At 39.9% G+C, this 12,703-nt stretch overlaps 1 protein-coding gene across 8 annotated transcripts in view; it reads left to right on the top strand.

Annotated features, from left to right (window-relative positions):
• PTPRK (protein tyrosine phosphatase receptor type K) overlaps nt 1-12,703 on the top strand; it is a 340,055-nt gene that overhangs the window by 245,086 nt on the left and 82,266 nt on the right. For all 8 annotated transcript variants that reach the window (XM_035109047.3, XM_035109045.3, XM_035109041.3 and 5 more), the window contains exons 8-9: nt 6,907-7,209; nt 11,976-12,085. In XM_035109047.3, coding sequence (XP_034964938.3) covers nt 6,907-7,209; nt 11,976-12,085 — 413 coding nt within the window. The remainder of the gene's footprint in view (nt 1-6,906; nt 7,210-11,975; nt 12,086-12,703) is intronic.

The raw sequence follows: 12,703 nt of genomic DNA, 5'->3' as shown, positions 1-12,703 counted from the left end.
AGATTACTTGAAAAACAACCAACTGGATATTTACTTGTGAGCTGTCCATCTTGAATTATATCCTATGATAAAAAAATTCCTTCAGTAGCACCTTAAAGACCAACTAAGTTTTTATTTTGGTATGAGCTTTCGTGTGCATGCACACTTCTTCAGATACAGTGTATCTTTTCACTGTATCTGAAGAAGTGTGCATGCACACGAAAGCTCATACCAAAATAAAAACTTAGTTGGTCTTTAAGGTGCTACTGAAGGAATTTTTTTATTTTACTTCGATCCAGACCAACACGGCTACCTACCTGTAACCAGAACTATATCCTATGATACCAGGATATATGGGCAAAGAACATGTCTGTACTTAAAGGTTGGACTAAAGTAGAATGGAAATAATTCAAGCACAGTAACTCAGAAATAACCTAGTTGGTCATTGTCATTACAGTTTGACTCATCAAACCTTGGCAGGTTTGAGTTTGAGATAGAATTTGATCCTGTGACTTCCAATCTTGTAGGTCACAGTCATCGCTACTATACTGTGTATGGAAGAGGCTTTTTCCAGTGTCCCATGGACACTATGTTGTGGGCAAGTAGCAAGTCACTATGTACTATGCTTGTGGAATCTTTGGTCTGGCTCCTGATTATGTCTTGCTGTTTGAGAACAAGAGAGCGCAAGGAAAGAAAAACTGCTAAGGCATCAAATACTCTTGCTGTTCTCTTTATCGTCATCCTTTGCCTTTGCTATGAAATTTGTTTCATTGTTTTCAATTTCACACTGACAAATGTGAATGTTATCTTTTGACCAGAAAAGGCACTTCCTTTTATTTTAGATAAATGAAACTGAAATTGTGCATTCTGATCAACCTATGGGATTTCTCTTGAAAAGCGGCAACAGCAAAACACTTGTCATGCTTGAGTGTCCTATCCTTGTGTACATCTTTGAGAAATAGCCTTTTTGTCACAGGCCCTGGGACATACTCTGTTTTTCTTTGACTGACAGCAGGTAATGTGTTTTATCATTAAAATTGGTTCTGAGGAGATGCATGAGGCTCTCCTTGCTTCTTTCCCAACTGTGGAGGCCTTTTTGTTTTGAAAACAATCTCTGAATAAATGGAGATAATCTCTACAAAGGGGCACTGATATTGAACTGTCATATTGTGTGTTGCTTATCAAGCGCTAAAGAAATCGAATTTCATTTTAGCCATTATCTAGAGCTACTTATTAAATCATTCTGCTGTTGAAAGGTGGCTGATGGGTCAACAGGTTTTGTGTCTTGTCTTCTATCTGTCTGTCTATTATTAACCTTTAGAGAATTACTAAAGCTATTATTCATTGTATCTTATAAAGTGGTGCTCAATCTTCCTGATCCATAATGGTGTGTATGTGTACCTGCCATGGCTACAGTCTCTCTCTCTTATATATGCAATTTTCATTTTGTTTCCTGGGAATATGTAGAATTTCTCTTCCCTTATTACTATTGAAGAAGCATCAGTTTCATCTCTGATATGAGGCTTAACATTTGGCATTAAATAAATTATCCATCGCCAGTGATTAAAAGTACACCTTGGTGTTACTGAAAACATATAAGGATGGGCACGATTCCCACAATTCTTCTTTTCTTTCTCCTTCCCTTCAACTTTCTGTTTGGACCTCAGTGCATGCACATTGCAACACAGCAGTCATTATTCAGAATAGAAGGACTCTCCACACTGCTCATGCATTTATCCAACCATTGCATTCCTCCTTGTGAGACTGATTGTGCTGAATGGGATCTTGCAGAGGACAGTGGTGGCTAGAAGAGTGCATGAAAGATGGCAAGGGCATCTCATTTGTGTAATTGTCAGTTTGCTGCAGTGTACAATTTAATTTTTTTATCCATAAGTATAAAGACACATAGCACTACATTAAGCTCCAGATACTAGCATTTTGGGTTTCATACAGTACTATACAAAATTACAGAGGGCAGTGTTGTATTCTTGTATGAGAAGACATTCCTAGGCTAAGGTCAATAAAACTGCTATTTTCAGGGGGGTAGTTGTTATGTTAGTCTGCTGTACAGCATCAAAAACAACAAAGGCACCTTAAAGACTAATGAATTTATTATGGCATAAACTTTTGTAGACTAGGGTCCAATTCATCAAAAGCTGGAGTTTGTGTTGATCTTTGATCCAAATTCCGCTATTACCTACATTCTATTTCTCTTGGGAATAAATGGATTAGCAGTTTGTTTCGAGTCATAAATGGTACATTACAGCATGATGTGGCTTACTTCATTTGAATGAGTTAGATGAGAGAATGGATATTTTGTGCTGGTTTAGAATCATAGCATTGTAGAATTAGAAGGGACCCCCAAGGGTCATCTAGTCCAACCGCCTGCAATGCAGAAATCTTAGCTAAAGCATCCATGACAGATGGCCATCCAACCTCTGCTTGAAAACCTCCAAGGAAGGAGAGTCCACAACTTCCCAAGGGAGACCGTTCCACTGTTGAACAGCTCTTACTGTTTAGATTAGATTTTGTCTGCATGAACACTTTTATTGTTTTATATTTGTATGGTTTTATTGAATATCTTACATATTTTTACTGCAAATTGCTTAGGGAGTTCTTGTTGGGTGACAGCGCCAAGGCCGGTGCCCCCCCCCCATGCAGTGTCGCCCGGGATTCATCCCTCCGGTCTCCTGTCCAATGACATGAGTGCACGATTAGCAGAGTCCAAACAGAAGCTCAGCCTTGAGGAGTAACATCTAAGCGTCATTTATTGCAAATTAAATCAAACAGAACAGAACAAAGAAAAACATGGCCTCTCTCTCTGTCTTTCTTCCTTGGAGAGAGAACTGCAAAAACAATAGGTATACAGAGCGGAAACAGCGTATCTCCCTTTCCGGTCACAAGACTCTGATAATCAGTGCTGGAATGTAAACAGACATGTGACATGTAACAATTCCACACAACTGCAGCATGGGAGGAATGGAATTCTCAACAGTTCTATGGATGTGTAAAGTGATACATAAATAGCACACTGGAAGGTTGCTTAAGCTGAGTCCTCACTTAGCAATGAGTTACGCTTCTTTTCAGTCTCTAATGCACAGAGAGTTGTACATTAGGAAAATAGGCATTCCTTGAATCTAATTAGAATTTTGATTGGGTGTGTGTGAACAAATAAGCTTGTGAGACCTCTGTGAAGATGAGAATAATAAAAAGTATACCTTGATGCCCTTTGGAAGTATTGCCTGCATATTGGAGGCAAAGCCCTTAGATAGAATTGAGTTGCAAATGGGCTCAGCCGGCATTCTGTAGGGCAGAGAAGCCTGGAAGAGTAATAATCGGAGCACATTAGTTCTCTTCTAGTTTCAAATGAAATTATTCTTAATGAGATGCAATTAGGGTTTTTTTTTGGAATTTACTAAACAATCTAGCGACCTCTTATCTGGCAACATAATTATTAGGAGATTACTTTCTACTGAGGCTCTGCAGATGGAGGCTTTGTGGTGCAGCAGTTTAAAACAATTGAACCTGATCTCCAGAGACCCTGTTATGAATGTTGCTCCGAGAAGAGAGCAAAAAATTGCATTTTGAAGCACCATTTTCAGCAGCAGAGGGACAGTTGGCAGAGTTTACCAAGGCTGCTGAGAGCCGCTACAGACTTTAATTACCATCTCAGCCTTAATAGAAATTGGTTGGTCTGTGCCAATGGTAAGCGCGGTGGTGAGAAATCTCGACTTGTCTTTCCTCCCCGCTCCCTCCACCCTTTTTCTGGCAGGCAAAATAAAGGATGCCTTTAATGTGCCTTCCAATACTGGGGCACGTCTGTTACATTTCAAGGAACTTTGAAAACATTTTCTGCTCCACCTTTAACTTTTTTTTTAATATCTAGTGTAATGCGGCCAGAATGCTTATTAGTGTTCCTGCCTTGAGGAAACTAAATCAAAACACTTTGAAATTCAGTGTGACAGACTGAAACCTCACATCCCAGTCTTATTCTTCGCTGTTAAGGTGGTTTAAGCAGTGGCCTCGATTCCAGGATGCGTTGCAGTAAATTGTGTTTTGGGGCAGGGAGGGTAAAACTACTTTTAGCCTTTCAAGCAAATGCAACGTGAAATTAAAATATCAGGGCCAAACCAGTGAATATATTCACTGTGTGTATACATTTAAAGTGTCGCCGTCTTCTTTTTTACTTCAACAAGACTACCTATGGAAGAGGGAGGCATCTGAAGTGTGGAGTTAATTCTTTCCTCCCTATATTGCAATTCTAGTGACAATTCTCTCACACATCCCTCTGTAGCTGCTCTTCAGCTGCAATGGCAGCTTCCCTCCTACTGCAACAAGGAAGTTCAGAGGGAGGGGATTTTCCATTGGGTGCCAGCACAGGAGGAACGAGTTGTTTTTTTAAAACACCCAACACTCATATGCTATAGACCAGGCATAGGCAACCTTGGCTCTCCAGATGTTTTGGAACTACACCTCCCATGATCCCTGACCACTGGCCCTGTTAGCTAGGGATCATCTCCGTCTCAGAAGAAGCCTAGATACTGAAGTTGCTTGGAACTTTGTCAAAGTTCCAAAAGTGTTTTAAAAATTCAAAAATAAAAAGGAGAGATTCCTGTGTGCAAACACCACATCTCAGATAGCATTATTTTATTTTTTTACAGTCGTTATGGCAATGTCTGGCTACTACACTAAATCATGAGACTGAGCCTAGCTTCCTTTCCCTCCCTCTCCCCTTCCAGTACAAATTCCCCTTCCATTTTAGATTCACAACTGTTTACTGTGTCATTCAAACCTTAAACTGTGGTTAGTGAAAGCAAGCCAACTTCATAAAAAATGGCTTGAGGTTGGTTTGCTTCCATTAACCTTAGTTAAGAGGGGTTTGTTTGTTTTTAAATCAATTCGTTTTTTCTGTTTTCAAAACAAACAGACATGCATTGAGATCGCTGGGGTGGGAGGAGATTTATAAATAAGTGTGAAAATGGATTGGATGGGAGACGGGGAAAAGAAAATGGAAAATGGAAGTGAAGGTTTCTGAACTACTTCTGGCTATACTAGAGGAGACAGGGAACAAGCAAGTCTGGGTGGAAACTGTCCCCCCCCCCTGCAGTGCTAATCTATGGTTTAATATTACGTCCAAACTAGCTCAGTGTGAGTTTGCCTTGAGTTTAGTGAATGATGACCAAGCCAAAAGGCACAGGTCATTGGAAAGCCACCCAGGTGCTAGGAGAAGGCTCCGAGAAGATTTCTGTGTGCATTCACAGTGCATCCACATACATGTACTTCCCACGTGTTCATGAGGGGGTTGCTGATCTCCAGCTTTTCATACAGCATGAAATACTTCTCCATAGGCTTCCTCTCCTTTAGGCTTCATTTTTAGGGAGCTACATTAGGAATGGGGGGGGTTAAAAGCTTATTCGAGTGCATGGCCCTTTGAAATCCAGGCCAGGCCCACTGGATCTTGTCCATGCTGCTACACACTGAAGGCAAAATTTTGCAGAGGTCCCTGCATTTGTAAAAACAAGCTGATTATCACTCAGGTGATTGAATATATATTTTCAACATTGGTCTCCTTCATCCTACTTCAGAAACCCAAACCATCTACCTATTTAATTAATAAATTAATAGCTAATACAGAAGAGAAAACATCTAGGTGGGAAGCTAGTCACTGTGAGAAGTGAAACCATTAATCTGTATGTAGCATACTAATTCAGAAAAGCCCATGTATCTGACAATATAGACAATTGTATTGCAAGGATGGGGGGTGGGGACGGTTAAATGTTTGCATTGTCTCGTAAGCTGTATGCTTGAGCACATTTACCGGAGCCCATGTTTGGCTGTGCCATCTGTTTGCTTAGTTACAATTTTTTAGTTTGGTAAATGAGCGTTCTTAAAAGACAATGAAGACTTATGAATGGATAGAAGAACGTTTGGCTCATTTGGCTTTGCCCTTAATCTGGCAGAATACTGAGATACGCAAACTATAACTTGCTGCTGTAAATAAATATACCAGGAATGTAGAATGTAGGAATGCAGTGTGTGCTGAGTGAATTTTTAGTATATGTGGTCATGGTCATGACTTTCATTGTGTAATCACTTTAATTAAGTCAGGCTATAAAGTTAGTCTTGCATGAGGAATGAATACACTAGGGAGATGGTGATGGATTGATGGCTGTTCAGGGAGTCAGACAAGTGTTGCTGGTGTTTTCCAGATGAGTAGAGGACTGTGCACATGTTAATGGTTGAGCTTGGGTGATAGTGCAGGCCTTTACCATCCATGATGTTTATTTGGGGGGGGGTTGGGCGGTCAAGGAAAGAAGAGCCTGACATTTTGTAGGGGTGCCGTGTTTTTGTTTTGGCTTTTTTTTTTGGTGGATGAATAACAGCATTACCCAAGTAATAAATTTTAATTAATATCTGTATCATTTTGGTTACTGCTAGTTTAGTAGAGCAATTAGTGTAATAAGTAAACAGCATTGCTTGTTGGCGTGATAAATCACAGTGCAGAGCACACTGACTCTTCACCAGGATGATATATTATCCAATTTACTCAAATTTAATGCATGCCGAAAGAAACTGCAAAGCACACACAGAAGCATAGGAACAGCTGTGGTGGTCTTTGGTTGCGCTTGGTGGGTTTGCTGTCAGAGACTTTGAATTGGTCCAACAATGTCAGCTAATTAAACATTTTAATGTGGATTTTTTTTACATTTGTCATTCCTTTTTGTTTTTTAAAGTAGATTTACAAATGTTTGCAAATGCTGGCAGATGTGACAGCAGAACGGGATGGAATTCTTAGGTCAAGTCAAAGCAGATAGGCAGTGGGCCTTGTTCCAACTTAATCCACCAATGAGGTTCTGTATTTCTTGTGTCACTTCTATGCTTGGACACTCCTGAAAGTAGTTCATGTTCTCTCTGTGTGTGTTTTAGAGCCTATGAGAACACCGAAAACATTGAAGATCGCTGAGATCCAGGCCCGACGCATTGCTGTGGATTGGGAATCTCTAGGTTACAACATTACTCGCTGCCACACTTTCAACGTCACGATCTGCTACCATTACTTCCGTGGCCATAATGAAAGCAAGGCAGACTGCTTGGATATGGACCCCAAAGCACCTCAGCATGTGGTGAACCACCTGCCTCCGTACACTAATGTCAGCCTCAAAATGATCCTGACTAATCCTGAGGGCAGAAAGGAAAGTGAGGAGACAATAATCCAAACGGATGAAGATGGTAGGCTCAAATTCTTCTCATCTTGATGCTGTAGCTCTCAAAGCAGGTGTTGAAAGAATTCTTACCTGTGTTACCTGCTTGAAAATTACGTTTACATGTTCATGTTAGCCTGTGAGTAACTTCCCATTAAAAAACAAAATGGCCAGACGTAGATGATAGTCATGTCAGCACATATCATATCAGTGTAAATAGCATGCATGGATTTTTAAGTGCTTTGCTTGTACCAACCTTTAATATCAGAGAAAGGGGGTAAACTCCAATTTGGGTGTGCAATGAGTAGCTTTAAAGGATAAGGAATGACCTGCAGACTCACAAAGTGGCTGATAGACAGGTGCAAAATGAGCCTGGTGCCTGGCAAATTTCGATTGCTAGTAATAGTTACAGGCAAGGCATGTGGAAGGGGCTTTAATGTATGAGAAAGAAGGGCTGATGAAAGTCCATATGTGACTCTGCGGGGGTACCCATTAATGCTGGTACTAGCGTTACATCTGAACCAGGCCTAAGAAATTTCAAAGTTGTTGAGAAATGGAAAATGGAAAAATATATGACAGTGCTTGTTTGTCTCTAAATTCAGAGTCATTTCTAAAAATTCATGTTTACAGTGCTGTCTTCTTACAACTCACTAAGTAATTATATCTGCATATAATTGAGATTACTGCCTTAAAATATCCTTTATTTACTTCTGCTAACAGCATAGCTTTATTTACCTTATTTGAGGGGTAATAAGGGACACTTTATATGTTTACAAAGCTCTTTAGTGATTATCCTTTTTATGAATCTAAATTTTCAACCAATTAAAATAGCATTAAATGAAGTTCCTAATTAGATGGAAATTACAATATACAGAAGTAGCTTAATGTTCATGTAGTCAGGTTTGTGACTAATTGCATATTCAAAATGCAGGAATATTGGCAAATGTGTATCTCAAGCTTTGTGCCTAAGCAGATTTACATGTTGTACCAGGGTTGCTACCCTGGAATGCTCTGAATATTGTTGGACTCCAGCTCCTATCAGCCCCATGGCCAGTGGTCAGAGATGATAGCTGTAGCCCAGCAACAGCCGGAGGGCACCAGGTTAGCCACCCCTGTTGTAACCAATGCCTCATGAAGTACAAGCAAAATACCCTGTTCGCTTCAATAGAGAGGGCAGCTTTATATGCTCAAAGGGATGCACCCATAGATTCAGAGTCACATGAGATTGGAACAAGTAGTTATAAGGGGAAAGTTGAATCGTTGTCAATTGTTCTGGCATCACACCAATAACCTAAACTAAGATGTGGTATAATCGACAAACCATGGTTTCAGATCATCTGGCACATCAGAATCAACCCATGTATTGTGCTAACTGGAGTTTGATGCAATGTCTGAATCAATAAGGCATTGATCTGATTCCAGAAGCCACTACATCTAGATAGGACTCCTGAGCAGATGGAAGAATAAAGACAAGCTGTTCTAAACCAGGCCTGCCTGGTAATTTAGAACCTTCGCCTATGGTTGATACACAAATTATGAACTGAATTTGACCAAAGAAAGGTTGGAGAGAAAGGTGTATATGATGTGAGGATGTAGAATTTGTAAGTATTTGCTAAAATGTGAAAATAAAGGGTGTGGCATCCATTCACTCGTTTAGAAGAAAGCGCATAATTGCTCTCAGTTGTGCAGGTAAAGTGACTCATAGCCCCAAATGAAACCCTGCTCCCACACAGCGGGGTGGCAATTATTGCCCCTTATCTCAGCTGTGTGGGCTGCAGCTGGGAAGTGCTACTAAAAATAAAAATAAAACCCTCTCCCATTACTGGCATTTGGATAATTGGCATTTGAATGGAGGGGATATTTGACCTGATATGCTTAGATGGCTACAGTAAAATTAAATGTGTATTGTATATTTCAAAGCACTATCTGATCAGAGAGCAATAAAAGATCATAAGGTGCAGAATGTGACTAATAATCCATGTAACAAATGGACAGTTGGTTCAAGATGGCATCATTGGATAAATGGCCTTGAAGTTCCTCCAGTTGTACACAGACCAAAGCTTTAAGAGATTGAAAGTTTTGCTCTGTCCCTGATACATGCAGACCTTGGCTTAATTTTATGCATCACTTGGCCTAATTTCAAAAGCCCTCTGCATGTGATCGGTCCAGCTCTCTGGCAAGAGTAATCTGTCCCTCCCTAGGAGAAAGAGAATAGAGTGACAGAGAGGGAGAGAAGGTGGTGGTTGGCCCTGGCCCAGCCCACCTCTGATACTTGATGTGGGGGATGGGGATGGGGACGGGCTCCCACCCTGAACTAGAAAATGGGTCGTGTGCCCCCCCCCACTCCAACACATCTTATTTTAGCTGACATTTTATTTTAGCTATAGCCTGAGGTAGGTGAAATTAAATTAGGTGAATCTCCATGGACTGTTGCCACATGAAACATTTGACAGTGAACATATTTTAAACCAAAAAAACCCAGAAATTATAATATTTTATAAATATGAATGTATCTGATATCTGATGACATGTTCTGGGTTCAGAATCAAAGTGTCCCTAATGTGTCTCTGAATAATGCCCAATCTCTTTTCTGCAAACTAATCTGTGTTTTTGACAAATTGCAGCACAGTGTTACATTTTATTTATGTATTTTTTGTTGTTGCTGGTAAACAAAGATGCAAATTATATTAATGCGCTGTTTCCATTCAACTCTACTTCCGCCAACAAAATATATGAATCCAGGAGTGTGGAATGTGAGCTGGCTGCTGGTTTCTTTCCCTTGGGGTCCTTAGAAAGAAATGTGGGAATACAAGGAAAGACATAAATCTCCTGCAGACCCAATATTGCCATCTCCAGATGTTCAAAAATCTGTGATTTATATACAGTACCTACAAAAAAATGTATAATACAAATGTGAAATTATATTATTTTACATACTGGGATTTTCAGGTGCTCATATGACAATTCCATATTTCCAGCTAGCATATGCCCTTTATTTATTTTCTGGAGCCAAGTCTTTCTCTCTCTCTCTCTCTCATATCAGATATCCATCAGAAGAGGCAGGGAGTTGAGACAGAAACAGTAGTTGACCAGAAAGGGGGCTCTAAATAAAAACTCTTTTGCACTTGTGCTTGGAAAAAACTATTGAAGGAATAATAGAGAGGCTGGTCAAGAGATACAGCGTCTAATAGAGTTGCGACAAAATGAGCTTTGAGCTGAAAGACAACACGTTGCTTACAGATAGTGGAGACCTGGCTCCCCCTTGTTATGTTTTATTGTTTTCAGTTCCAAGGAGAAAGTAGTATAGGGCAAAAGGACACCCAAGTGTAGGTACTGTACATGTTTGCACTCTTAGCAAAGAGCTCTCTGGCTGCTAGGTCTGGAGCAGAGTTGAGGAGCCAGTTAGCCATCAGATGTGGTTGGACTAACACTCCCATCATCCCTGACCATCGCCATGCTGTCTGAGACTGATCTAACAGCACATAGAGTTCCACAAGTTGCCCATGCCTGGTCTAGAGTCTAGCCATTAAGAGGGGAATTTTGCAACAAATTGATTCTTCTGTTACTTTGGTATTATGACTTCTAGGGGACAAAAAGAAGTGATTTGTAGCGGAGCTGAATCACGTATCTTTATCTGAGCTAACCAACCAGCTATTTAGCTGCTGGATTCTAGGCTCTCTGTGGGGTGATGATTTTCAGTCCAGCAGTCTTGTATTCAGCTGCAAAGTTGGCCATAAGCTTGCAGCCTTAAATAACTCTGTTTGTAATGAACACTCAAGCATTGTGCATACTATAATCATGTTCATTTGCTAGACACATTTCAGTGCAGTCTGTCATGTGCACATTCAACTGCCAAAGGAAGTCTATCACCTGGGCTAGGCCCTGTGCAATATATGCTTCATTTGAACTGTAGACAAGAGAAACACAGAGCATTGCAATAGAAAACAGAAAGCTGCCTGCAGCACATCAGCAAATGCCACAAAACAGCACAGGGGGACTGTCAAGGGACATCAGCCGTCATCTCTGCTTGAATCTTTGTCAGTATTGTGAAGCAAAGAATAGTAGTCTTCAGTTGACTGATGGGTGAATATAACTCATGGAAGCTGAGTACTTGAATCTCATTGTGCACCTATGGATTTTTTGCTCCATGAATTTATTTTTAATTCACCAAATTAATTTGTTTGTCCCAGGGGCAGCTTATTATTGTTAGTTTCATAGAATCTGAAATAAATCTGACACTTGTGATGGACCTCTTGATATTCCCTACTGCTTATAGTTCCTTTGATCCAATGGCATTGTTTCTGCCTATTACAAATTTGCAAAATGTTTTGGGAACAAATCTTTCAGAAAGGTCATATATGGAACTCCTTGCATTTTAAGGATTAAGAGTGTGAGGTTGAAAGGGGAATAATTTAAAAGGTAGGCTAATACAAGTTTAAATGGAGGTAACTTGTTGGAGCTTTCTTAATTTCCCCCTCCCCTTTGCATTGTCCCACACTTTCTTTTTAGATACACACCTTTGCCAAATGATCTGCTGATCGTTCCAACAGGCTGTAACGTGACTCATAATTGACCTGTGGAATTGCAAAGCTGACTCATTTTGAACCAATTTATTCATGGTCCAGGCTGCTCTTTAAACAACAATCCAAGCATGCTCAAAACCAAACTGCCATTTAATGTGGCTTGATTCTAAGCCCAATACTTATTCATTTGAGGGGGTTGCCTTTATCTGACTTTTGGGAGGATTATTTCGCTTACACCTTTAAACCTGGATGTCTTTTGTTTGTTTTACAGTGCCTGGTCCTGTACCAGCAAAATCACTAAAAGGAACTCCCTTTGAAGACAAGATCTTCCTAAACTGGAAAGAACCTATGGATTCAAATGGGATCATCACACAGTATGAGGTATTCAAAAAAATAATAATGGCTGAGGTGTCCTGTGTTTGGAGTATGCACAAAATCTTCGGGATGATATGTACATTTCCCCTAAAACTTTAAGCTAAGCTTCATTCTTCACTGGCTTGCTGGTCTTCAACTTAGAGTGTGCCAATGTAGTTGACCTGGAAAATGTCTCTAGTCAGAATCACCCTGATCCATATTCAAAACTGTCTCCAAGGAATCCGAAAGAACTATTTCTTCCATTACTTTATAGGAATGAGATATGATATACGTTTGTCCCTTCTTTTGAGTCTCTTTTTAGTACATTGGAATTTAAAGATAAACTTAATCTTTCTTTCTTTTTTAAAGTGAACTCTTTTTCTGTGCAGAACAGTACAGTATATAATAATGTGAATCTGTTCTTGGTGCAGTCCACTCAATGACTGACCTGAGCCTGAAATCAGTATGTCATAATAATCCTTAAATTAAATTACAGAATGGTTGAACTATTGTGATTAAAAAATATTAAGAACTCCTTCTAAAAGTATATAATGATACAGGCTTGCTCTGCCAATAGACTTTTAATGAAACCTAGAGCTTAAATGTGTAACTTTGATTTAGATCTGGTAGCATTAATATATAGCC

Source organism: Zootoca vivipara, chromosome 3, assembly GCF_965207765.1.
Source record: "Zootoca vivipara chromosome 3, rZooViv2.hap1.1, whole genome shotgun sequence".
NCBI classification, from domain to species: domain Eukaryota; kingdom Metazoa; phylum Chordata; class Lepidosauria; order Squamata; family Lacertidae; genus Zootoca; species Zootoca vivipara.
This window is presented reverse-complemented; position numbering and strand designations above follow the sequence as displayed.